This window comes from Gymnoscopelus microlampas (assembly GCF_963454915.1).
Source record: "Gymnoscopelus microlampas genome assembly, chromosome: 9".
Lineage (NCBI taxonomy): Eukaryota > Metazoa > Chordata > Actinopteri > Myctophiformes > Myctophidae > Gymnoscopelus > Gymnoscopelus microlampas.
In genome coordinates, this window is record NC_139946.1 from 31792900 (window position 1) to 31818947 (window position 26048).

The window sequence follows — 26048 nt, forward strand, 5'->3', positions numbered from 1 at the left end:
CTAAACTACATTGGATCGATTGGAACGCATGTTCCTTTTTCTTTTCTTCTTTTATCTGAAAAGTTAAGCTTAACGGACATACAAGGTTTCCACCTGACCGCAACGAAACACAAATTACTCCCTTGGTTTGAACTTAAAGTACATGACACTCCTCATTATATGACTTAAAAACAACACCCAGTATGTTGATGACGGTAAGGAAACGTGTGATTGTTCCTGAGTGACTCTTTTTGTTAATGCATGGTTTTAAGTAAACATGGAGCTGCTTGTTACATGGAGCTTGATTAGACAGATCTGTGCACCACGCATTCTAAAGTAATGTTAATTTCACCAGGTCATAACAGAAGTCACAGGCACTGCAATCACTCCAAGTCCTCAGAGAGTCTAATAATACATGAATAATCCAAACATTTTGTATTTTAAGTTTACTTGGATGATTGCATACGCCAATGTTGGTATGTAGGCTACAATACCATTCATTCATTAACCACTTCTTAAACTGTATATACTTCGTTGAGCGGGGTTCCCCCAGTGGTCTATGCTTGGTCCCCTCCTTTTGATCTGCTATTTTTGCAGAATGTTCACTATTATGACATGCCCAGAATAGGGACACTATAGGGTTCATGTGGTTAAATTGTTTCCTAGGGTTCTAGATTGTGTAAGTGTTAATGGATCTGCTAACCAAAACCATTTCCCCCCTATTATTTCATTATTTTTTCTTTTGTCACATGAGTTAAAAAAAAGTCACAAGAATAGTCGAAGAAGAAACGAGTGATCTGTTTTTGTTTTCATGGATTTGTTGTTTTACTTGTAAGCTGCCCAATAATTAACCTCTAACTCTTGAAGCTTTCTGAACATTTTTTTTACATCAGATATTGAAACCAATTGGAAGATTTTAGATGTTGAACTTAGACCAACAGAAGAAGCGTTGCAATTATACATTTCTGTATGTACTTTATTCTGCATTCAGAGTAGGTTTAATGGTCTGTCATAACAGAACCTTAGTTATACAGTGGAGCAACCCATATACAGTGGGTGATCATTGACTTTGTCGTTTTTTTTCATTCTTCTCATGCGTTTCATGCAGGGCATGTATGATTTCCACGCTGTGCCACTAGGGGCAGCAGCGGTCTACTGCCTACAGCTGCCTACAGCCCACAGCAGACAGCAAGAATATATTTGTTACTAGTATACTGTATATCCTCTCCAAACTGTACATACATTACTTTACACTTTTGTATTATGTTTTGACACTTGCTTTGGAAAATGTAAACGTATGTTTTATCATGCCAATAGCTCATTTGAATAGCAAAATTGTTTGTTTTGGGGTTTTTAGGCACTGTTTTTCCTAGAAAGACAGAGAAAGATCCTGTCTGTTGCTTACAGTACAAGATGTGACATTTATATTAAGCAAAATATTAAGCAAATAAAGTTAGATAGCATGATGCTGAGCTTAACATTAGTTTAATTTTAACGTCTTAATTGATAAAACGAGACGGGAAAATAAACGTATTTTTTCTCTTGCCAATAGCTCATTTGAATTGACAAATTGTATTTCTGTGGTGGTGGTTCAGTGGCACTATATATATATATATATATATATTTAATATATACTGGGGTCATACGTTCTGTGCTTTCTGTGTGTGCACTTATGCCGTGTGTCTCTTTCTTTGAGCGGGGGGGGGTCTATCAAGGCAGGCTATTTGTTCAGATGCAATTTCAGCGTGGCTATTAAATAGGCAAAAAAATCTGATCTACAAGCCCACAAAGAGTCGCGATGCAACTCTATCTTCTAACATTTTAGTCTATTTTTGGCAGAGAGAGAGAGAGAGAGAGAGAGAGAGAGAGAGAGAGAGAGAGAGAGACACACAGAGAGAGAGAGAGAGAGAGAGAAATTAATATAATATAGGCCTACTATATATACTTTACTCGTAACAGAGTAGGCTACTTCTACATTGCAGTATTGATATTTTTACTTAAGTAAACTGCAAACCAAAAAACTCTTCAACGACATGTGCTCCTTGTCCAGTCTATTCATCGCTAAACCGGTTATGTTAATTATCTCTCTCTCTCTATACAAAGACAAAGTCTCTTTTATCCAGATGCGCTCTCTCTCTCTGTCTCTCTGTACAAAGACAAGGTCTCTCTCTGAGAGAGAGAGAGAGAGAGAGAGAGAGAGAGAGAGAGAGATGCATCAAAGTAGGGGTTCTCAATCTTTTTCAGGCCATGACCCCCCAAAATAACCATATTGGGGACCCCCATTTTGCGTGTGCGGCTTTCATCATCAATTTAAAAATAAAGATGATCGGATCATCTGTGAAGCATTTTCATATACGCTGCTGTCTCGTTAAAACCAGCTGCGGGGGAATATTATCCAACACATCACCACGGTTAACGCTACGTTCATGTTTACTGCATTACATTTGTAACAACAGCATAATATTGGGTTGTGCAGGTGAGATTTCGAAAAATCTTCAGTGAATGCTTTTAGGGACTATGCCTAGGCCTACATAGAATGTGGAGGGAGAAGGGTACCAGCTGCACTTGTACCCCTTATTAACTGTAATATGCTCATTCCATGCAGCTCGGCAGAATGCGTGTGCGGCTTTAGTTTGATGAACATTGAACCTCATAATAACATCACTCCGTTCGCGACTACATACAGAACGTGTGTCGGCTCTGATGTTTATTAGACATATGGACCTCCGCTCAGGTCCTGGAATCCAGAGCCTTATGTCAAGACTTGGCTGCGAGCACATCGCACGGCAGAAAGTACAAAAACCAAAGTGGCACAGCCTGTCATGTCAGATAACCCCGACCCACTTTGGCAGTTTTTATAAGACAGGGGTTATTGGCGTCTTTTTGGTTTGTTTTATTTTATTTCCTCGTTTATACTTATTTCCTCCTCAATATTGTTTAAGAATTAATGTGCTATCCATGACATGCTGTCACCAGTTTACCAGTTCACTGTCTGTTATTTAATGATGATCGAATATTGGCTAAATGTTTACAATTTCTTCTGTCCAAACAATGAAAAGCACTAAGAAAAGGCAAGTGAGTCTCTCTTTAATTAAGCATGATGAGCCATGTGTTTTCCACAAAACAATTGAATATCATTGAATATAATTGCACCCTTGTCATACTACTATGTTATTAGCTTTCAGTAGGCCACCACAGGCACAGACAGTGCGTTTTAGCGCAGCGCGGCCTGGCGCAGCGCGGCGGAGTGGTTGCGTGCGGGGGGTCGGGGGGCTTTCGTGGGAGGGGGGACGGGTGGATCAGAGCTTAACCCTAAAACCGAAATAAAGTAACAAAAAAAAAACTCCAATCCGCTCAAGAACCTTGCTCCCCCACTTCCAAAATTAGCACTAGCCTACAACACTGGCCCAGTCTCTTGCCAAACCGGTTATGTTAATGATTATTCCAAATAAGCCAAGTGAGGAACTCTGCTATCAGGTTCCCCCTCCCCCCTACAGTACCTCTGTAGGCCTATCTCTTCTATCAAAGTATTTGTTCAGATACAAATTCAGAGCGGCCAATTTTGATATTTTTAATGCGCCTACATGAAGTTAGAGGGATGGGCAGAAATGGTGTAGGCCAGTGGTTTTCAACCTTATTCCCATCAAGGACCCCCAAATTGACACATATTAGCCCAGGGACCCCCATTTGAAAAGATATGCCAGGGACTCAACCATTTAGATTTCTTGGGCGTCCCAATCTACACTGTATCATCATCATCATCAGTGTTCATTTAACTCTGAGAGTGTACAAATGGAACCAAATGGACCCTGACAGGTCCATTTGGTTCCATTTGTACATTAAGAGTTACAGACACATAAGGGTCAATTTGGTTGCTAACTATTAATTTGGCTGGGGACCCCCTGGAACCCCCTCAAGGACCACTGGTGGTCCCCGGACCACTGGTTGAAAACCTCTGGTGTAGGCTATTTTCAACTGTTAATGGGTGTTTCTTTCTTCACAAATTAATTCTACTTTGTTGTACAACAGTGTCCCATAAAAGTAGCGAAAATAGCCGATCTACAAGCTCACAAAGTGTTGCATCATGATTTGAATTCCGACTGAAAACGCCACCCTTGCGTCTCCGTGTGTACAACCAAATACGCATCTTTCCTGCACCGATGACGCTTGGGGCTTTTACAGCGCTGCTCCTACACTACCACCGTCAGCAACAAGTGGACATGGAGTAAATGTACTTAGTTACTTTCACGTGCATATAAATGAGCCACGCGGTCTTATAAGAATGAAAACAAACGCCTCGCTGTTGGCCATGGATCACATGACGGTCGTCTGTTACGGTCATGGATGAACTCAAAATGTTACTTGAGTTCAATCAAAGTAAAAGTGCAAAAGTATTGGCAAATAAATGTTTGATAATAGCTGATCTACAAGCTCACAATGCGTCGCAATGCATTGTGAGCTTGTAGATCGGCCATTTTCAAATAGACTATATGAAATAGGGCAAATAATGTATGTTTTATAATGTCATGATTTATATCTGCAAAGTAACTAGTAACTAAAGCGTTCAAATAATGGTAGTGGAGTAAAAGTACAATATTTTCCTCTGAGATGTAGTGGAGTAGAAGTAAAAGTAAAAATAGCAGATCAGCATGCTTTTAGCGTGAGATTCGAACCCGGGTCGTAAAATCGCCGGACATCAGTTTTAACCGCTACACTAACTGGACTATTTCATTTATAGAGGAAAGAGGTAGAATCCTACTATACAGAAATTGATGCGAGAAAAAAACAACATATAAGACGTCTGTCTGTCTGTCTGTCTCTCCACGGACTTTTGAGACAGACAGACAGACAGACAGACAGACAGACAGACAGACAGACAGACAGACAGACAGAAACCAATGTGTGTCTGAACATTTCTAAAATGACAGAGATGCGTTCCTGACTGCCCGACGCTGAACAGAAAACCCAATTTAAACGCTCTAAGCACACGTAATTATTGCTAGTTATTATTATTATTATTAATAATAATATAAGACATCTATCTGTCTGTCTGTCTGTCTGTCTGTCTGTCTGTCTGTCTGTCTGTCTGGCTGTCTGTCTGTCTGGCTGTCTGTCTGTCTGTCTGTCTGTCTGTCTGTCACAAAAAAAGTGACTCCAAAGCGGCACCTTGTGGTAGTATTTGGAACTTAAATTTACTGCAAAGCGGGTGAGGCAAATGAGTGAAGTGATACTCTTATGAAAAGCGACAAAGTCAATGGTCACCCACTGTAGACAGCCAATGTTGTTCATAATAAGTGCAGGCAATAAGTTTGACATTTTTGTCCAGGCTGAAGTTGTATGTTTGACATGTATGTAACACTGTTATTTCACTGTGTATAATACCTTTATTACAAACATAAAAGAACCTGCTGTTAGTTGTGCATCCTTTTGGGGTGTTTTGTTGGCTCAAAATCAATCAATCAGATCAATTCAAATGAAAAGAAACATATAATACAAGTTACAGCATTAATCATTTAACAGAGTGAATTTAAAAAGTGTAAGATCAGAGTAAGCGGCATGAACCCTAGTCAATCAACAACGGTAAGTGTTTGAGTAAATAAAAAAACGATGTTATGCTGCAAAGAACATAGATTAGCATAATATGAAACCTAGCAACTATCTCAATCTCATCTCATTTTCAAAATAACTACTAAAATACATGCATCATAACATAGCCTACATAGCATCTGAACAACAACATACACTGATATATTCATATATTCATTGTTGATAGACTGTCCATATTAGTTCATTGCATGTTAGTGCCATGCAGAATCTTCAGCTTTTCTTTCTTTCTTTTTTCACTTTTAAATGTGCTTCTCCTGTGTTTCAACCTTACTTGCTGTCACTGACATGACAGCTGAATTTCCCTCCAGGGACCAATAAAGGTGTATCTCATCTTATATCTAGATAATATACTATCTTAATTGTCAACAAGTAGCTACAAACACAGAACTTAGTGTATATTTGAGTGTTTTCGGGTAGTGCTTTAACTATTTATGTTTTTTAAGGTGTGGCAGGCATAGCCGCAGGAACTACTTTTGACCAGGCGGGGCGGAGTTCAATCTCAACGCCCTCAACCTCCTGCCCGAGGGGTGTGGGGGGGTACCTGGGGAAGAGGGGGGCAGTCGCACCCCCAGCACCCATAGTTCCCACAGCTATGGTGTCAGGCTCCTTTTGAAGTGTGGCCAAGAAATCCTGTATCTCTGGACACCTTTTGTTCCTCCCCCTACTTTGAATTTGTGTCAAGATTTTGATACTATCCTGACGAAATTTGGAAGGTAGTGGTATCTCTGCTACCTTCATGTGATACTCTACTGACCTGTAGTGGTCTTTTAGATGATAATTTAAGTACTTTGCATACCTGTTGCATACCATCTGTAACTCTTTCGGTTCTAGGTTACTTTCAAGCATTTTTTTATATATCAGGTCAGCTTTTTCTTTGTACTGAGTTGATTCTACATACATACCAGCAAGAGATAGATTTGTTTTATATGACGATGAAGAACAGCGGTAAAGGGAGATAACTTCCTCAAAGAGACTGATGGCCCGATCAGTAAGACTTTGGTTCAGGAGATTGCCCCTGTCTGAATAGATTTTCCATTTGTAGCATGTTGCGAGACAGCTTTTCAGATAGCGGTTATCATTTAGTCCATGGGGATGCCTCTCCAGAGCCTCTTTTGCCAAGCCAATGGCCTCATCAAATGATAGCTGCATTCTGTATAGTTTCAGTAATGGTCTGATGCCACTGTAGCTGCTCCCAGGCTTTTGCAAGACTCTCTGAGCCAGCTCACGTGCTTCATCTTCTATCACTTTGCCTGTATTGGCAAGTCTGTCAAGGTAGACTGCAGCCACATACGTATTTTCTGGATCATTTTCCATTGCTGTTTTCAATTTCTTCAAGAGCTCAGCTTCCTGAATTGGGGTACAGTCGTCCCTGGAAGCGCTCGCTATGGCCAAGGCCTGGCTAGTGCGCCACTCCACTCTGTCAGGTTCCATACTGATAGCTTTCTGGAAATATTCTTCAGCTTCCTGCTGTCTGTCTGGGCCGGATATCATCAGGGTCCAGGCCTTTTCCGCATAGACCTCTGCATGGAGCTCATCCGGGGATGGAGATGGATATGCCTGAAGCAGAGCCTCTACCTTTGACACATATCCCTGGCTTTTTTCTTGTTCTCCAAGGTGGTAGTGCAGCCAAGCCATGTTGCTGTAGTTCACCAGCAGCCAGGGACCCTCATCTGAAACAGTGTTTCTAATCTGGCGAAAGGCCTCTGGTGCCTTGCTGAAGCAGCACAAGGCGTCATGTGTAGTGGAACCCAGGGTCTCATCTTGAGAGCTTAATTGGTAGTGAATGTATGCCTGCATGTTATAGATGTGACCCAGCCATTGGTATCCCACTTCAGTGCCAATGTCCTCTTGGTTATCTCGGAGACGCAATAGTTTGGATCTGCTCATGTAGTCTATCCCCCATGTGAAGTGACACTCCAGTGCCTCCAGCTGGGTCCTTAATGTTGTTTGACTGGTTAATGAGAAAAGTCACATAAAACACTGACATTAGATTTATGGTGTTATTATTTGTGAGACATGCCAAATATAATATATTCCATATGAACATTTGCATTATTCTTTTCATGAACAAGTGATATAGGATATAGATACTGATGGGTCTGATTTTGTGAAGAAAAAGAAGTAGAGCCGCACACTCGTAGCTGCCGATGCCAACTTTTTTAATAATAATCACAGGGAAACCAACGTTTCGGACCGACAAGCGGCCTTCTTCAGGGTATCTGAGGGGCCGCTTGTCCGTCCGAAACGTTGGTTTCCCTGTGATTATTATTAAAAAAGTTGGCATCGGCAGCTACGAGTGTGCGGCTCTACTTCTTTTTCTTCATTCAGTGTTTTTGCCGTGAGCTGGCACCTCATGAGGACTGGTGTGCTGTGCACCCTCTGAAAAACGTATTGGGTCTGATTTTGTACCATTTTCTTATGGATTTAAAGTGTACCATTTTCCATTTGTATGTGTTAATATGGTTAAAAGTGTCAGTGCCTCACGAGCAGCCTGCAACATTTTTTGGGTCTGATGGGCTCCTTCTGGTATGTCAACAATATTAGATAGCAGGTTAACCTCGATAACCCAACCTTGGTTGCCCAGGAAACTGAGCCATTCAAGCCATAATTTACGGCTAAACCGTAATTTAAAGGCGTAACCCCACAATTATGTGTATACTTACTCTGTATCTCTGTTTGAACGTCAGAAGAATATATCTGGAACTATGCATGTCCAACGCTTGTAAGATCTCTTCTCTGGAATAAACCCAAATACTATTATAACATGTTTCCTTCCTCCGTTTATTGATGCAATTAATTCTTATCTGACCGATAGATATGGACCGGTATTTACTAGGAAAAATAAAGCTATCAGACTGTGTAGACTGTATGTATATATACTGTATACTGTATATCAGGGCTCCGGGACCCCTAGGGGGTCCTCAGAGTTATTACAGGGGGGCCACCAAATCTTTGTGTGATAGGATATTCTTTTCACTTTAACCACTTGAACTCTAGCATCCATTTTCTGAGGAGAACTTCAGCCAAAAATATCAGATCTACAAGCTATTGTTGATGTAGAGGGGAAAAAAGAGCAGACCAAGACCAAGTGAAAGTCAAGGTTACTAAGTACAGAGGGTTGAAGGGGTTAATGTCTTAAAATACACATTAACATAAATCCAACATACAATGATGATAATGATGGCAAACAAGTCTATGAAGCTATATTAAATCTATGAAAAAGTTTAATCTGTGACACAATTTTAAACAAGATATACTAGTGGGGGTCCCTGCTTCATCTCTCTCTCAGCTAAGGGGTTCTCCTGAAAAACGTTGAAGACCCCTGCTGTAGTATATTATTATATTATATTATAGGCCTATTATAATATATTATATTATATAAGCCTATATTATACAGGCCTATTATGTTATATTATATTATATTATATTGTTTCACCTCCAGTCTATTGCTCATACTTGATTAGATTATTATGCTGACTATACCTTGGCTTACCTCATTGTTCTTGTCGATGTCTGTTGATTAGCTCCGAGGTTTTGCGCAGATCAAAAGTTCAAAAGGTATGTGGTGCAATAAAAGTAAGCTATAAAATGAAACGGAACCACTCCAAAAGCCTGACGAACAAAACAATAAATATCCAACTTGTTCTTAACTTCGCTGAATAGCTTGCTCAACACTGCCCGCTCCGTTTGTATTAGCTTTGCTGCTGGTCAAACCATCGCATTTATAGGACTTTTTGGCAGTGGAGGAAAAAAGTACTCACATAGTTGCATTATTTACTTAAGTAAAAGTATCAATACTGCAATGAAGATATCTAAAGTTTTCAAAGAATTGTAGTGGAGACGTAAAAGTATAATGCCTCTGAGATGTATAGCGGAATAGAAGTAAAAGTAGGCTACTGAAAATTGGAAATACTCCAGTAAAGTAAAAAGAAATACCTCAAACTTGTACTTAATTACAGTACCTGAGTAAATGTACTTAGTTACTTTACACCACTGCTTTTTGGTTTCGATTCTGTCAAATTGCGTAGGTGGGACTTTATGGGCCCCCATTTTCCGAGTCTTTCTATTCTCAGGAAATAGTGTCTCAGGACTGGAACAAACGAAACCTATCAAAACTCAAGGGCTTGGTGAGGTGGTAGACCTGAAACGTCACTGTCGTATCATGACAGTCATGGAAGGTCCGGGTACTAAAGTATAATTGGTGTCCAGCGTCAGAACAGAAACGGAAAACGAAAAAAACACTTCAATTTCCGTTTATTGCATGGGCGCACGGATTGAAAAACGGAATAACCACTTGAATTCTCCTATTCTCGTTCTAGGGAGAAAACCAACATAGAGTGTGTCAGAATGGACCAAAACGGCCCGTTTACTGCATGAGGCACAGGATCAAAAAAACGGGAAACCCAAATTGAATTCTCCTATTCTCGTTCTAGGGAGGAAACGAACATAGAGTGTGTCAGAATCAATAAAAATCAAGAAAACGGCATATTCTCCATTCTCTGGCGAAACAAACAAACTGGAAACGAAAAAAGGAAGAAACGGACTCCATTGGTTAGTTCAACTGTGGGCGGGCTTGCTCCTGATTGGTTACTGCCCTGTCAATCTCCCCCCTCCGTGTGTCCTTCAAAATTACAGTTCCCCACTTCCCGTATGTTTTGCTTTCCAAAAACAATAGTTGTAAAAATGTAAAAAATATATGTATAAAAACGGTATTTGCACAGGCACAAGCGTTTCAGGGATATCATTTAATAGCCTACGACCCTAAGTAGTCTTAAACAGTGGGTCCGCGGACAATGAATACATTTATTTATTTATGTATATATAGGCCTATGTAGGCTATATATTTTAAAAGCCTATATATATATAGGCTTTTATATATTTTTTTTCCCAAAAAAATCCATTTGTCTTTAAATATTTTCCATATTTATGTTGAAAATATATCACGATTCTGGCCATTAATAGCTTGTATACATGATTGTTGTGAAATTGACAGATTGTTGATAGTATTACATTCTTCTCAGTTAGTAAAGTATGTTTACTAATGGCAGTGGATATGAATGAATATCAATCTATTATTTGAATAGCTGGAATGCACAACATGGTATGTCTATACATATGAAACACATTGTTATACATTATACCAGGGATCTTCAACAGGGGGTCCTCAGAGTTACTACAGGGGGTCTGCCAAATCTTTGTGTGATATGATTTTTCTTTTTTTATATTAACCACTTGAACCCTAGCATCCCTTTTCTGAGGAGAACTTTAGCCAAAAATAGCCGATCTACAAGCTCACAACGCCTGGCGTTGTGAGCTTGTAGATCGGCTATTTTTGGCAAAGAGTTATAGGTGTAGAGGGAGAAAAGAGCAGCAAAAGTCTATCCGAAACACCATTCTATACAATATAGAGGGTCCCTGCTTCATCTCTCTCTCAGCTAGGGGGTCCTTGGCCTGAAAACGTTGGAGACCCCTGCATTATACAATATATGCTGTACCACCCCCCAACGGGGGTCCCTGGCCTGAAAACGTTTAAGACCCCTATGACTCCCACATTTCTGTGCCCTTGTATTAGGTGTTACAATGAATAATAAATCTACAGAATGAATATATGCTTCCAAAAAAGATGCACACCTTAAAGGATTTCTCTCTCAATGATCGTTATTTGAAACTTGTCCGCCATCTAATCATATCATGTAATCATCCATCTATATACATCTATGGTCTTGTATAAGGTCATCCTGAACATTCCTCAAAGCCCCTTTGTTCAACTCATCACCCTATATCGGTTACATTCATCAAACAGGTGGTATACCTAGTTTGTGTAATCTGAATCAGAACAGAAAGTCAAGACTAGAGTATAAATTATGTTAACACACATTGTTAGCAAACACAAACCTGAAAATAAGTATATTCAAAACCAAATCTTATCAGATGGGGGTCTGTGGACAAATACATGTTAATCTGCGGGTCCTTTTGTCGAAGCAGAAGCACTGAAGCAGTACTCCCTGTCATCGTCGAGAAGGTGGAAAACGAAGAAGACTACGTCCTCACACTCTATGGGAAATGTAATCACTGAGTCTGAAGGGACAGCAGTTACATAAAGAATCTTTATTAACATTTCTAATTAAAGTTACAATTGCGTCCTTTCGCCAGACTCCCATGAACTACCAAAACACAAAGTACAAAGTAACCAATATCGAAAATCTAGTTCTAGTTCATCTAGAACTAGATTGAACTAGAACATCTAGTTCAATCAGGGTTCTAGTTCTAGCTAGTTCAGCTGTTCACTTTGATAGTTAAGACATTACAATCCACGTGCATTGCAACATTAACCCTTTTAACCAAAAAAAAAAACACCACAAGATTACCCAAATAAGCAACTATTTATTTACAAGCAACTTTACATAACAGCAAGCCCAAACTCGGTTATAAGCAGACATGGCAACACTGCTAGACAGGAAACCGAAGATGGTTAATTTATGAAAATACATCATCCCAATTGTAGCCACTATAGGCGAAATCGTACACAAATCCTACAGATCCCCCGAGAGTGTTACTGGGACAAAGACAAAGTAGATCATGAAAAGGTGATTTTCTCCTAATTTGTCTCTCTGAAAATTAAATATCAACTTAATTTTAATATCTGTTGACCCTTCAGAGTCCCTTATTTCAATCCCTTGTGTGTCGGTGAGGACGAAGTTGTTGAGGCCTCCTATGGCCGACTTCACTTTCTCACACAGTATTGGCTTAATTCTGTTGACCCTTCAGAGTCCCTTATTTCAATCCCTTGTGTGTCGGTGGGGACGAAGTTGTTGAGGACGAAGTTGTTGAGGCCTCCTATGGCCGACTTCACTTTCTCACACAGTATTGGCTTAATATCTGTTGACCCTTCAGAGTCCCTTATTTCAATCCCTTGTGTGTCGGTGAGGACGAAGTTGTTGAGGCCTCCTATGGCCGACTTCACTTTCTCACACAGTATTGGCACTACTGCTTCGGCCTCAAAGAAGCGTATCGGCACAGAAGTCACAATCTGCAGTCCGCCATTCACCACTTCACATACCTGTACAGTCCTGTAAAACATACAAAAGACAAGGTAAGACATAACATGAAGTCTACAATGCTCATGGAGCATGCATTGTGTGTGTGTGTGTGTGTGTGTGTGTGTGTGTGTGTGTGTGTGTGTGTGTGTGTGTGTGTGTGTGTGTGTGTGTGTGTGGCTGACATACTGTGTCATGTCTTTCTTGACAGCCTTCTCAACAGCAGGGAGAATGCGACCAGACACACTGATCATGATGTCCTGCAGCTCCAACACTGGCAAGGAGGGATCTCGCATGGTCTTCATCAGCCTCTCCACCCTCTCCCTAAGCTGGGGAGATAGAAAGAACAGCATGTTTATCAACCACTGTACTGTGTTGATATTAGCTAGGTAGGTGTTTGTTTCTTGTGCACGTGTGAACTCGGACCGTGATGCAGAAGAACGGTTCGGGCAGGCAGTAGCCATTCATGATGTGGATCAGGTGGTCCAGTGTACTGTGGAACACTCTGTGTAGCTTCCCCCCTCTAAATGCTACAGCCTGGATAGTGGGCAGGGCCCCTGTGTGCAGCTCCGCCTTAGGGACAAAAACACATAGTTAGAGGAGCATATGAACCCTAGCGTCCCTATTCTGGGGATGCCAAAATAGGTGAACATACAAGCTCACAGGCTTGTAGATCAGCAATGACCCAAGAACAGGCGTAGTCCATATAATATACCTGCTGAAAGTTGTTGAGGCCTCCTATGGCCGACTTCACTTTCTCACACAGTATTGGCTTAATTCTGCTGACCCTTCAGAGTCCCTTATTTCAATCCCTTGTGTGTCGGTGAGGACGAAGTTGTTGAGGCCTCCTATGGCCGACTTCACTTTCTAACACAGTATTGGCTTAATATCTGTTGACCCTTCAGAGTCCCTTATTTCAATCCCTTGTGTGTCGGTGAGGACGAAGTTGTTGAGGCCTCCTATGGCCGACTTCACTTTCTCACACAGTATTGGCACTACTGCTTCGGCCTCAAAGAAGCGTATCGGCACAGAAGTCACAATCTGCAGTCCGCCATTCACCACTTCACATACCTGTACAGTCCTGTAAAACATACAAAAGACAAGGTAAGACATAACATGAAGTCTACAATGCTCATGGAGCATGCATGCATTGTGTGTGTGTGTGTGTGTGTGTGTGTGTGTGTGTGTGTGTGTGTGTGTGTGTGTGTGTGTGTGTGTGTGTGGCTGACATACTGTGTCATGTCTTTCTTGACAGCCTTCTCAACAGCAGGGAGAATGCGACCAGACACACTGATCATGATGTCCTGCAGCTCCAACACTGGCAAGGAGGGATCTCGCATGGTCTTCATCAGCCTCTCCACCCTCTCCCTAAGCTGGGGAGATAGAAAGAACAGCATGTTTATCAACCACTGTACTGTGTTGATATTAGCTAGGTAGGTGTTTGTTTCTTGTGCACGTGTGAACTCGGACCGTGATGCAGAAGAACGGTTCGGGCAGGCAGTAGCCATTCATGATGTGGATCAGGTGGTCCAGTGTACTGTGGAACACTCTGTGTAGCTTCCCCCCTCTAAATGCTACAGCCTGGATAGTGGGCAGGGCCCCTGTGTGCAGCTCCGCCTTAGGGACAAAAACACATAGTTAGAGGAGCATATGAACCCTAGCGTCCCTATTCTGGGGATGCCAAAATAGGTGAACATACAACCTCACAGGCTTGTAGATCAGCAATGACCCAAGAACAGGCGTAGTCCATATAATATACCTGCTGCACTCTGCTGGGGTCGTCCAGTTGGAGCTTGGCAATGACGCAGCCAGGCTCTAGTGCAACCCCGGCCCTCTCACATAATGAATACAACCAGACTCTGAAGCGGTCTGAGTCATCACCATCTTCATCACCTGGAAAACACACATGTTAATGAAGTTTACATCTATAAATTCATGTCCATGCAATTAGGGCGAATTTGACGTTAATGCCCTTTCATTTGGATATCACGCCTCCATCTCAGCATAGCACTGGCCAGAGAACACGTACCCACCGTCCTCTACAGTGTACTGGATGAGTTTTCCTGCCGAGGGCGAGCGCAGCAGGGACGGGTCATTCTCCTTCTCAAAAACACAATTTGTGTTCCCGATAGTGATGGGATACCTGCAAAATACAAAAAAAAAAACAGTACTAACCAAGTTTAACCATTGAATATTGTATATACAAATCAGAATGGCAGGGCACAAAAGGCCCAAAAAAAGTCAACAGGAATTGGTCACCCCCCAAAAATAGGAAATCTGCTCCCAACGCGCCGTGTGCGAGTCGACGTGTTGTGAGCTTGCAGATCGGCTATTTTCAGCATGCCACAGCATCATACGATGAAGGTTAATTGAGGTTCTAAACATTAAACAGCAATGTACCTGTCCACCTCTTCTTTCATGTACAGTAGGTGGTACAGCTGCTGCCGTCATGTGAGAGCAGAAGGCCTCTGCCCCTGAGGCGATGGACATACACCTCGGCAGATGCATGGTTCATGATGAGCACGTAGGAGTTGGGAGACTCAACATCATGTCACGGTCAGCACATACTTGGTGCCTTCATAGAGCAGCTCAACATCCACCGTGTTGAGGAGCGTGTGCGCAGGTAACACCTGACCTCTGGCAAAGACAGTGGGAGATGTGTGTGTATGTTAGTGGGTGCGGTTATTTATATTCCCCCTTTTCCCAATTTGGTCATTATGCCAATTCAAAGTTTTTCCCCTCTTGTGTAGTCCCCGTCACTGCCAACCCCTACATTAGGTCATGTGGGAGGCTGCAGACAACCATGTGCCTAATTCAATACACATGGAGTCGCCAGCCATTTATTTTCACCCGACAGTGAGGAGTTTCACCAGGGGGGTGTATGTAACGCATGTGGTGGAACATGCCATTCCTCTCTGTTTCACATCTGGCTGAACCGGCTCCGGCCAACCTCTAGGAGGCTAGTGTAGCGATAGAAATTGTGTTCGCTGGTGAGCCTGGCCAAGCCAGATGCACCGTGGAGGATTCAAACCCCTAGTCTCTGCAGTGGTGGGCAGGAACTTCACCGCTGTGCCACCCTGATGATCAGTGGATGTGTTTTTTTAATCCCACAATTTTGTAACCCATTTTTTCTACCAGTGCCAATTGCCTATGTAATCCTGGCCGCTACTCTCCCAGCCTAGGGAGAGCCCCGAACTGAGCTCATGCCTCCTTCAATGCATGAGGAGCTAGCAAGCCGCTTGTTATCACCCGACAGGGGGGATATTCCCCGTTTGGACGTAGTGTGTGGAAGGAACACGTTATTCCGAACAGTTCCTTTCCCCTCCATCACCAGGGGGAGGCAGTATAGAGACCAGGATTACTGCATGTTTTTGTGAGGGTACCTACCTACCCTAAGGGACACAGGGAGAACATGCAAACTCCACACAGAAAGGCCCTTTCAACAACCCCACCTAGGGTATGGGCACTGATGCCCACAGCGTCCCCGAACCGAGGACCTTCTAGCTTTGAGGCTTGTGGAACTGGGGGCAGGTTCATATTCTAGTCAACAGCGTGGCTTTAACCCATTTAGACCTGAGGCCATTTCTAAAAACGCCTTCTAAATCCTGACCTAAGTTTCAGAAAAACACATTTCTTCAATAATTACAAAAAAAATTGATGTTGCTATGTACTGTACATAGCAACAACAACCCCAAAAGGGTTCCCCGTCCTGAAAGGTCTAGTTACAAAAAGGGCTTCCCGCCCAAAATGGGTTAAGACAGTATTTTGTTTATTTCGTTTGTACCTTTCCAGTGAGTGCAGGAAGTTGGACACACTGTTCCTCAGGTTGACATCGGCTACGTGGAGAGCACCGCACACGATCTCCAGCATGGTGTCCGGACACTCTGCCTGCCCTGCACACACAGCACTATACTCATCCTAACGGTCTTCGTTTTTATCATAAAACTAAAACAAAGTGGCCATTTCAATGTGTTGAGAACAATGAGAACAATGCCAGTCAGATCAAGCTTCCATCTACCATAGTCTAATCACGCACTTGACTGTGTACACTCGGTTTGACTAGAACACAGCATGGGGACATAATGGCAAAATAACATTTTTAGATCCATGTCGTACAATCATCATCACATAACACAACAATTACTTGAGGTTACAGTGATTTCTCAATGCCATAAGACAGTGGTTCTCAAAGTGAAGTCCAGGGACCCTAAGGGTTCTTTGGGGGGTTCCAAATGGACCCTTAACAGGTCTGTAACTCAGAGATATGGGGGTCTATAAATAAAACGTTTGAGCACCGCTGCCATAAGAAATGTGGTCCTACATGCTACATGTTCCTCATAGCTTGCCCCCAAATGTGAAATATGGCTGTACCTGCGTCTTCTCTGAGAAGAGCCGGTCGAGCCAGCCAGTCTCAATGCGGTTATGCTGGAAGCTCTCAGTCTCCAGGAGCTTTATGTGGTACTCTACAGTGGTCCTTAAGTCCCCCCCTGATAAGACAGTTCATTCACAGCCACCACCATGTTACTACAGGATGTAGAGACAAAGACAACTGTTAAAATCTCACTGGGTGCCGTTCACATCATACAAAACAGAAACCCATCAACCCTAGCGTCCTTATGTGGGGTATGTCACTATTACAGATGAAGATATTTGTAGTGTAGAGGGAAGAAAAAAAAGAAGCGATCAAGTATTAGACCGCTGGAGGACCCCGGTCAACAAAACATATAGGGTTTAAGTGGTTACAGAGTTTAAGGGATAGTTTGGATTTTGGGGAATTGCACTATACTCTCTGACTTACCCAGACTAAAGAGTCAAACAAACTCATTAACAACTTATTAATGTCACTGCATGCAGTTTGAAGCTATGTTGAATGGTGAGCTTATTACCTAGTTGAGTTCAACTCATGAATGGCTAAGGAAACATGTAGCAGCTCCTCTCAAAAGTAGTAATCGATAGCATCTTTAAGTAGGAAAAATTGTGCAAGTGCCCCAAATACAGGACGCTCCCATGAACAGAGGGCAGAATTGACATTTCCATCATTTTTCACTGACTGACACTGTATTATCCAGTGAGGGTGCGTGTACTCACGAAATGTCCTCTGATTTGCTTGCGATTCTCTCCCCAGGATAAGCAGTGTCAGGAGAAGCAGTGCCCAAACTCATGCAGGCCTCCAGCCGCAGCCACGCTGAAGTAACCCCAAACGTTCTTATTGCAGCGGAGGTTCAGCACTTGGACCGTTGCCGAGCTTGCCTAGAAACCCTACAACAACACATCAAACAAATACTTAATCAGAGCCCCTTCAATTTGGACTTTTTTTAAGTTAAAACAATTACAGTAGCACTGAGGATTTTACTGTGTATAAATTCTACGTCCGTTGTCGAGAGAGAGACAGTGGCACATACCTCATCAGGGTTTTTGCTGGCGATACGGGATGCAATGACGTGGCCGCGAGGGGAGGGGGCCGTGACCAGACCTTCAAAGTCAATGGGACAATCACCCCAGGGCTGGACCGACCCCATATAACATCCTAATGTCTTTGATACGGTACAGAGGGATTCCAATGGAAATCTGACAGGAGAGTATTAACATGTTCAACTTGAAGCTCTTCTCTGGACAGTGAAATACGGAACAAATATCAGTTAAATATAACGGTGACCGAATGGTTAAATATGCACACTCTTTGAGTTACACATGGATAATCTAGAACGGGGTGCACCACAGAGCACATATATGCGGCAGGCTGGGTGGCCTACCCAGGGCTATGTACTGTATTAGGCCTGTCACAATTATTGTATAATCACCTGATAGAAACTATTTTAGCTAGTTGCAATTATTTTGCATAAATCATTAGAATAGTGTCTATTCATCTGTATAAAAATAGTTGGCTAAAACTAACAGAAATGTCATATTTACATCATCATTACATTACATCATTCACCAGCTAAACTGTCATATTTGCTCTCACTCGGAATAAGAGCATCTGCTAAATGCCTACATTTTAAGATACGTTTTGTCATCCAATACCTTGTTCTGCCCCTCCTCTGGTGCCACTGCCTGAAGCTGGTACTCTCCACAGCATGAAATTTCAGGCTGGTTGTCTTCCAGAACAGGGACCCTTCATGAGAGAATTGGAGAGTCAAGTCAAGACAAAAATGAATTAAAAAAATAAGGTGCTCATAGTTATACTGCCACAACTTTCAGCCATTTGCATTACAACATGACGACCTTGCAGGATTCTGCAAAGGCTAAAATCTTACTTACATAGCATGTTATATAGACAGGTGCCAGGCCATTGTTGACCTGGCATCCTAGTATAGTGTGTATAGTTTCAATGCAGGCCTATGATAGGTTCTGGGTTTACGTATGTAATAGTTATTATGATATTATTGGTTTACTTATGTGTTACTTTATTATTAGATTACTATTTATATGTATTTGATGTATTATCTTGTGTCCTTGATTACTGTAAGTCGCTCTGGATTTAGAGTGTCTGCTAAATGCCTAAACTGTAAACATAGATTTCATTTATCGCAAATTAAATTGTAATTTAAAAAGACTTTTACCTGTTGTTCCCTCACAGTCGACGAACTGGTTGCCCTGTGCGTCCGTGATGACATAGTCATCAAGATTGCCTTGGGCAATCTTCACCTTTTGGGTGATAATAGGAACAACTGTCTCCTCCTCGGTTAGTCTCAACATGACCACGGTGTTGGGTTTCAGCTTGTCATTTTGAATTTCAGAGATAAGGATTGAACTGTAAAACAAACAGAACCTAAAGCAACCTGAATGCACCTCTGATTTCTCCCATACAACACTTTCCTGTACGGTACTTCCTAAAACACCAACATATTCCACCACATGTACACTACCTGGAGTTTTTCCGGTGATGTCCCCCACTTTGACATTAGCGCTCATGTGCAGCAGCGTCTCCAGCAGCTGGTCAGACCACCTCCGGTCGGCCTCCATCTTTGGAGGTCAGCTTGGGCACATGGAGGGGGGGCAGAAAGGCCATTTGATTTGGGCACGCATTTTCTCAGCCTTCAGGGAAGAGAATATTACAGAACAAAAAAAATCATGTTATTGTTACATGAATATGCATCTGCATTACAACACTTCAAATTTATTCTGTGTCATATTATGTTTCCACAGCCATTAGTAATTGGGAAAAATGTCCAGGCCCTAATGCGTAAACAAATGAAATTGGAATGGCTATTTAGCAATATTCATGTTATATACACCTGCAAGTTGAAACTAAAGCCAGTGCTAGTGCTTCCGAGGCAATTCTTAACCATGCTAATGACACAGTCCTGTGCTCAGTTGGCCCAACAATCATTTTGTTTTAAAGTCACAAGCCTTCAGAATACTAAACCTTGTATTAAACGCCTACAAAAAGAAGGTCATGTGGTTTTGCAGGAAGAAATCTGCTCCCCTCAGAGTACCACAAAGGACATATCAAAGCTTGTAGTAGATACAGCTTACAAATACCGTGGTTTCTGGTTAACTAGCATTCTGTCCTCAATACACTTAAACCCCTTTCCAACTGTACAAAAGCTCCACTAACATCTAGCTTTTCTCTTTACTGGTAAAGGTTACAATCAGCTCCTGGGACATAATGACTAGTAGGTACAGTATTTATTCGCGCCGATCGGCAGTGATGAAAACATAATTCCCACTAGACAATCAAATCTTTGACCCTTCTCCGGCATGTTGCTATGGGAGAGCTTCTCCTGATTCGATGGGAAGAGGGAATATGGAGACCATAGGCTCTATAGTGTGAGTATTTCACTCTATACTAACAGCCACAATCATTTCAATCCAATGTCATGCCCCCCACCGGCCAAAGTCTATGGAACACTCATTTCTGCTTATTAAGAACAAATTTAACATATAATTATACCCTGGTTTAATGAAGAAGACACGTTAAAGACACTGACCCACCTTGAGCCTGTAGTTCTCATTCTTCAGTTGTTTGACGCAGAGTCTCTGAGAGAGAGTGTCAGCAGTGGAGAGTCCAACACCTGCACCCGACACCATGCCTGCTGTGGGGATAAGAGATATTATTTAATATCAGCACAATACCTGGAAAAAGACTGAAAAATAGAAGTAATGCTTTTTGGGTTATGCAAAAACATTGTGTTGACATGAGTTCGTTCAACGAAATCCAGTGTACATCTAGGAATTAAGTATTGATAATCTTTGGCATGCAAGAGCAAAACAGACAAGAATAGACAACAACTACAGCATGAAGTGACAGAAGCCAGTATGATTTCAGTGTGCAGGTATCTTTTTGTTTTTCTGTAAGTTATAAGGAGGTGCAGAGACGGAAAGGAAACAAGATACATAGACACACACAAAGAGGCGACAGAGATGGAATCAGCGGGTGTTAGGGTCACGTAGGGGTTTAATCAGCACCTGGGTCTGACTTCATCTTTCACCACATAACTAAGTTTAAAGTATTTTAAAGTATAATTTTGTACTGTATGTGGCAAACAAAAAAAATGTTATGGAGCAGACTGATACTAAACATCAGAGAAGAAGATATCTCCAAAATGCTTAAAAATCACTTCCATCAGTGGCAATAAAGATGTCACAATTTGTGAAAGTTTATTCTATTCAAAAGGTTTTACAGCAGCAGAGCACCTATTACTTACTTTAAGTGTGTATTCCAGTGTTGCATTTACTTATAGTCATGGCTTGTACTGTATATGGATGAATATTTGAGAATTACGTACATTTACCTTCAGTCAATTATGAGTGGTGTGTATATTGAGACAATAGGCCTTGAGCCTATATGTGATTGTGTTACAATTACTGCAGCTCACATGCAAGTGCATGTTTTGAGAAAAAATCCTACTTCTTTCTTTTTGAGCAGTGTCTGGGTCTTATCTAGTCACGTCTGTATCTCTCCACACGTTCATCTGCGTCTTTCGATGAGCTGTCCAGCTTCTTCTCAAGTGCACGCTGGCCTCGCTCGGCACCTCTCACTGGAAATCACAATATCACCTCTATTTATTTACACTTCCTTTTTAAACCACTCTTCTAAAGTTCTGTATTAGTATGGATTGGATCCAGACACTATAGTTGGGATCACAATGACACTTTATCTTTTATGACAGACTGAACACTTCAGGACGTTACTTCACTTATCCGATTACAAATTCCTGTGGACTGAGGGTCCACTCATACAAAACACTTGTATATATTGTGTAGTGAGTGCCATACAAGTCCCACTTGACAACTTAAGCTAATGGTCAGGTGATTAAACTAATTAAAACACAAATTCACATTGAAACACAATTTTTAACCACAGACTGTCCCTACCTTCATCTTAAGTGACTTCTTAAAGCTCCTCTGTCCTCCAGCTTCATACCAAGACCCTCTGCATCACTGATCTCTGCTCTCAGAGCTGCTGCGATCAGCTCCGCTGGTGTAGGGTTCTGGGAAATGAAAAAAACATCATCAAACTAAAACTGTGTTGAAAAACAAGGCAGGCCCTGCTTCAGTTAGAGTAATTACATGATGCAAAACTGAAGGGGAAGCCATGTTGAACACAGCGTGTGTTAGAACAAGTACAAGTGTACATTAGGTAGTAACCATGGATTAGTGACTTAACAAATGCCTAACACATACTGTAAAAGAAAAAACATTGTCCATGTCTGGCTTCCATTTTCAATACTACCACTTTAAACAGCTTCTACCTCAATAGTACCCTGTTGAATATATAGTGAATATACATAAATGTTGTTCAAATTACTTGGTTCTAAGTAGTCATACTCTCCCTCTGCTGTGATGCCGGGCACGTCTGTTAACGGCGGATCTTCTTACAGAACTGTCTGATGTCACTACGGGAAGTCTCCAGGTCCTTCAGCAGGACAGCCAGATCTGCATATGGTGTCATTTTAGATGTTTTTGCTATAACCATTATTTTATACTTTTGGTTATTTTTAAAGAAACCTTTTTTTAACTTAAATCTTTGCTTCTGGGGATTCTACAAATGTCTTCTAAATCCTAACCTTATTTTTCTTTGAAACTTATGCTGCTATAATAGCAGTGCTTCTCAAACTTCTTTCATGTCAAGGAGCCCCAAAATGATATGTATTTGTCCCCATCTCAAAATATTTTGTTCCAGGGCAGCCCCCCCCCAGAAGCAAAGATTAGAGTAAAAAAGAAAAGTGTGTGTGTGTGAAGCAGATGTACAAGCTCGTAGCGCAGCACTCGGTGTCGCACTATGAGCTTGTATATCTGCTATTTTTGAATAGCCAAAGACACCCGTAAAATGACACAGATGCATTCCCGGTCTTAACGGGTTAAACACACTTACAGTAACTGTGCTTTGCGTATGACTACATATACAGTGAGTACCCTCATAATATTTGATGGCCTTGGTTTGTAGCTTCAGGTTAACGGTCTCATCCAGCTGGTCTTTGTGCAGCAGGTCAATGAGGAAGTCCAGGGAGCGTCCATGAACGCTCATCTCAGGGTACAGAGACCCAATCGTCTTATACACCTCCACACTGCACTGGACCAGAGGCCTGACAAACAAACGCACATGCACGCACACAAAGATTGAGTATACATCTTGGACTGAAATTTGGTACATTGTTGTTATTCCCCAGGGAACAGGTGGCACTTTTAATAGTCATATTAATGAACTCGAAGTGTAAGTAAAAGGTATTCAGCATTTCAGCTAATGTTGCTAACCACTGGACCAATCAGTGCCAAACCTTGTGTGCACACTGCCAGTACCTATTTTCCATACGTTTTCTACTTTGGGGGGGAAAAAGGATTTAAAGTCTAAGGGCTGCGATTATGCTGAAACCTTGCCCAAATCCTGAGTCATACATCAGAGATCCAGATCCACATTGGAGCCACGTCGTTTCTATGTGGATCCCACAGAGACTTCACAATTTCGATGTATATACTTATATATACACACTATACTTTTGTGGGCATTGGAGGAATACACATTACTAGGGTAGTTACAAATTTGGAATGGACAATCCACCATCTCAATGTGTCCTTAAATGAGAGTTGTGTCATTAAAAGGTTGGGTGAATTTACACACTGCACAGACAAATGACACTTTATAGCTGATTGTAACTTTGAACAACTTTCTGGGTATGTAACCAGGATAAATGATTTTTCATTTATTGACTGAAATGTGCACACACAGTCATAGTAGAGACAGTGCAATGGACTGACTGAGGAGATATTGCTATGATACAAATAACTTCTAAGCCATTGACTGACTAAGACAATATTATACACATACCACATTGACCGTTGTCTTCTTTTACAGCTCGTTTCGTCTGGTTCCAAACTGAAGAGAGATGAGAATAAAAGCTACAGGCTGCAATCTTTTTACAACACAGTATCAGAGAAGATTCAGGGACGTCGGGCTCTAAGTATAAAGGCATAAATAGAAGGGCTTTCCATCGTAGTCTGGTGGCGCGCAGTGTTGCCAGTCTGCGTATTACAAGCCACGTTAGCCTTGTTTTTCCATTGAAGTTACTTGAAAATAATGGTAGTTACGGAAAATTCTGCTGTGAGCTTGCAGATCAGCTAATTTTAAATAGCCGACGTTTGAAGTGGCCTAGCTGTAGTTTACAACCCTCGTAAACGTATTTACGATTCTGACGTCTTCAATCTACAAGAGTTGTAGGGTTCACCCCCCAATGGCCAGCTGTACTTTCTGCACTATGCCCTGCAAAGTACTTCAAACGTGTACAAATTGAAAATATAGGTGCTTACAGCAAAGCCCCAAACGTTAACGACTCCTACGGCATAGTACTTATCCCCGTAGAGGTATATCTTTCAATAAAGAAGTCTTTTAATCCAGCTTGTGTAGTAATCTCCTCGTAGATTGAAGACGTCAGAATCGTAAATACGTCTACGAGGGTTGTAAACTACAGCTAGAAGTGGCCTATAGTTGCTTCTTTTGGGCTTGTTTTCACTGATGTTTGCTTATTTCTCTCGCAAAAACACCGGTGGCGCGACGTTCAATAATGTTACCATTACGATTACTGAAACTGGGGTATGATGACGATCATGGGAATATTCCATCGAAATGTAAAATTGGCAACTAATTCGCTACCACAGACGAACGTTCGCATCAGCCCAGTTGTTTAATACATACAGTCTGCAGATTGAAGATAGCATTAGCAACATTTCTCTAGCGTGCCAATTGCTAAGCTAACTACCTAGCTAACAGCAGCGTCGCTTTGGCAAATGCAATGCATAAACCAACACTGAAACAACAACCGAACCACTACACGCATTTAATGAGTAAAGTTGACACAATGACAAAATATGGTTGTAAATGAAATAATAACACACCGGTTTCGGTACGACATTTCGCTCCCCTCCGACGTGGATCTGGTGATAGAAAAACAATGGCGACTCATTCTGAGAGCCAGGGATCAGATGACGTACGTGACGTGAGTACGTACGTGACGCTGCTGTCAAATTATTGGAGCACAAATAATATACTAATATTCATTAAATAAGTAAAGGATTGCTCACTTAAAGTTTGAAATGTGTTCAGATAACTCAGACTGTATACATGTCTATATAATTTATGCAAATTGAGAAAGGTGGCATGACTGCACCACGTTAACAGGTTAATTTCTAGACATCACATGGCCTTAGAAGGAAAGTTATTGTCTTTTCCTGTCTGGGGAATAAATAGAATTGTGCAAAATATACACACACATTTATATATTCTTTAAAAGTCTTATGTTATACCCTTTGTGTACAAAGTTAGAATCAAATTATTGCATATAATGGATACAAGAAAATGCACATAAACCTACTGTGCATAAGGAAAAAGCAATGACACCCCCCCCCCCACCCTCCCCATACCATAATTGTTAATCCAAGTTGACCAATTATGCACATTAAAATACACAACTGAAACAAACAATATCCAAACAGTACTTTTATTATGCATACTGCTCAATGTGAGAAAACTCCATGTGAGAAAACTTTGAATGTGAGCAAACAGACAGCAAGACATTTCCTTCAAATATGACAGAAGAACGGAAGACAATTCTTCCTAATACTAGATGCAAAGACACCATCTTCTTCAGTGGAAATGTTGACTGCAACAACTTGCATCATTTGGAACATAAAATAAATATGGGCAAAATAACAATAGAAAAACAGCCAGCGGCTGGACTCCATTATGAGGCAGTACAGAGAGTGAAGCCATATTGGCAGAGATTTGAAATAACTAGAGTGCTACAACGAAGGGAGGGGTCTCTTTCACAGGCATGATGAAACATTTTGGCAATGAGTTAATGTCTGTCCCATGGCACCTCGCCTAAGAATCACACACAAGCACAGGTATAAAGATCCACCTCTTACAATCTTCTGCAACAATTACTATACTATATGCAAAAGTAGTAGATTCACTTTCAGTATGTC

At 41.5% G+C, this 26048-nt stretch overlaps 2 protein-coding genes across 11 annotated transcripts; both read right to left on the bottom strand.

Annotated features, from left to right (window-relative positions):
- Window positions 1-5612: 5612 nt before the first annotated feature.
- Window positions 5613-9283, bottom strand: LOC311052305 (interferon-induced protein with tetratricopeptide repeats 5-like). Its single transcript, XM_084067197.1, has 2 exons — window positions 9080-9283; window positions 5613-7537 (listed from the first exon to the last, which is right to left on the bottom strand). Exons 1-2 carry the CDS (start codon window positions 9082-9084, stop codon window positions 6025-6027), a joined length of 1518 nt encoding a protein of 505 aa, XP_083923323.1. The 5' UTR covers window positions 9085-9283; the 3' UTR covers window positions 5613-6024.
- A 2396-nt stretch (window positions 9284-11679) lies between these two features.
- Window positions 11680-25042, bottom strand: LOC311052410 (acetyl-CoA carboxylase-like). 10 transcript variants are annotated; one of them, XM_084067375.1, is made up of 19 exons: window positions 24960-25042; window positions 23896-23943; window positions 22986-23155; window positions 22378-22505; window positions 21945-22060; window positions 21478-21607; window positions 20562-20662; window positions 19493-19661; window positions 19187-19377; window positions 18648-18738; window positions 18026-18191; window positions 17712-17882; window positions 16408-16516; window positions 14094-14240; window positions 13857-13996; window positions 13339-13704; window positions 13050-13196; window positions 12813-12952; window positions 11680-12656 (listed from the first exon to the last, which is right to left on the bottom strand). In XM_084067375.1, exons 12-16 carry the CDS (start codon window positions 17783-17785, stop codon window positions 13491-13493), a joined length of 684 nt encoding a protein of 227 aa, XP_083923501.1. In that variant the 5' UTR covers window positions 17786-17882; window positions 18026-18191; window positions 18648-18738; window positions 19187-19377; window positions 19493-19661; window positions 20562-20662; window positions 21478-21607; window positions 21945-22060; window positions 22378-22505; window positions 22986-23155; window positions 23896-23943; window positions 24960-25042; the 3' UTR covers window positions 11680-12656; window positions 12813-12952; window positions 13050-13196; window positions 13339-13490. The 10 variants fall into 10 exon arrangements, with proteins under 10 accessions (XP_083923501.1, XP_083923500.1, XP_083923502.1 ...); XM_084067374.1 differs by having other exon boundaries at window positions 22945-23155; XM_084067376.1 differs by adding an exon at window positions 21275-21322 and having other exon boundaries at window positions 22378-23155.
- Between the last annotated feature and the right edge of the window lie 1006 nt (window positions 25043-26048).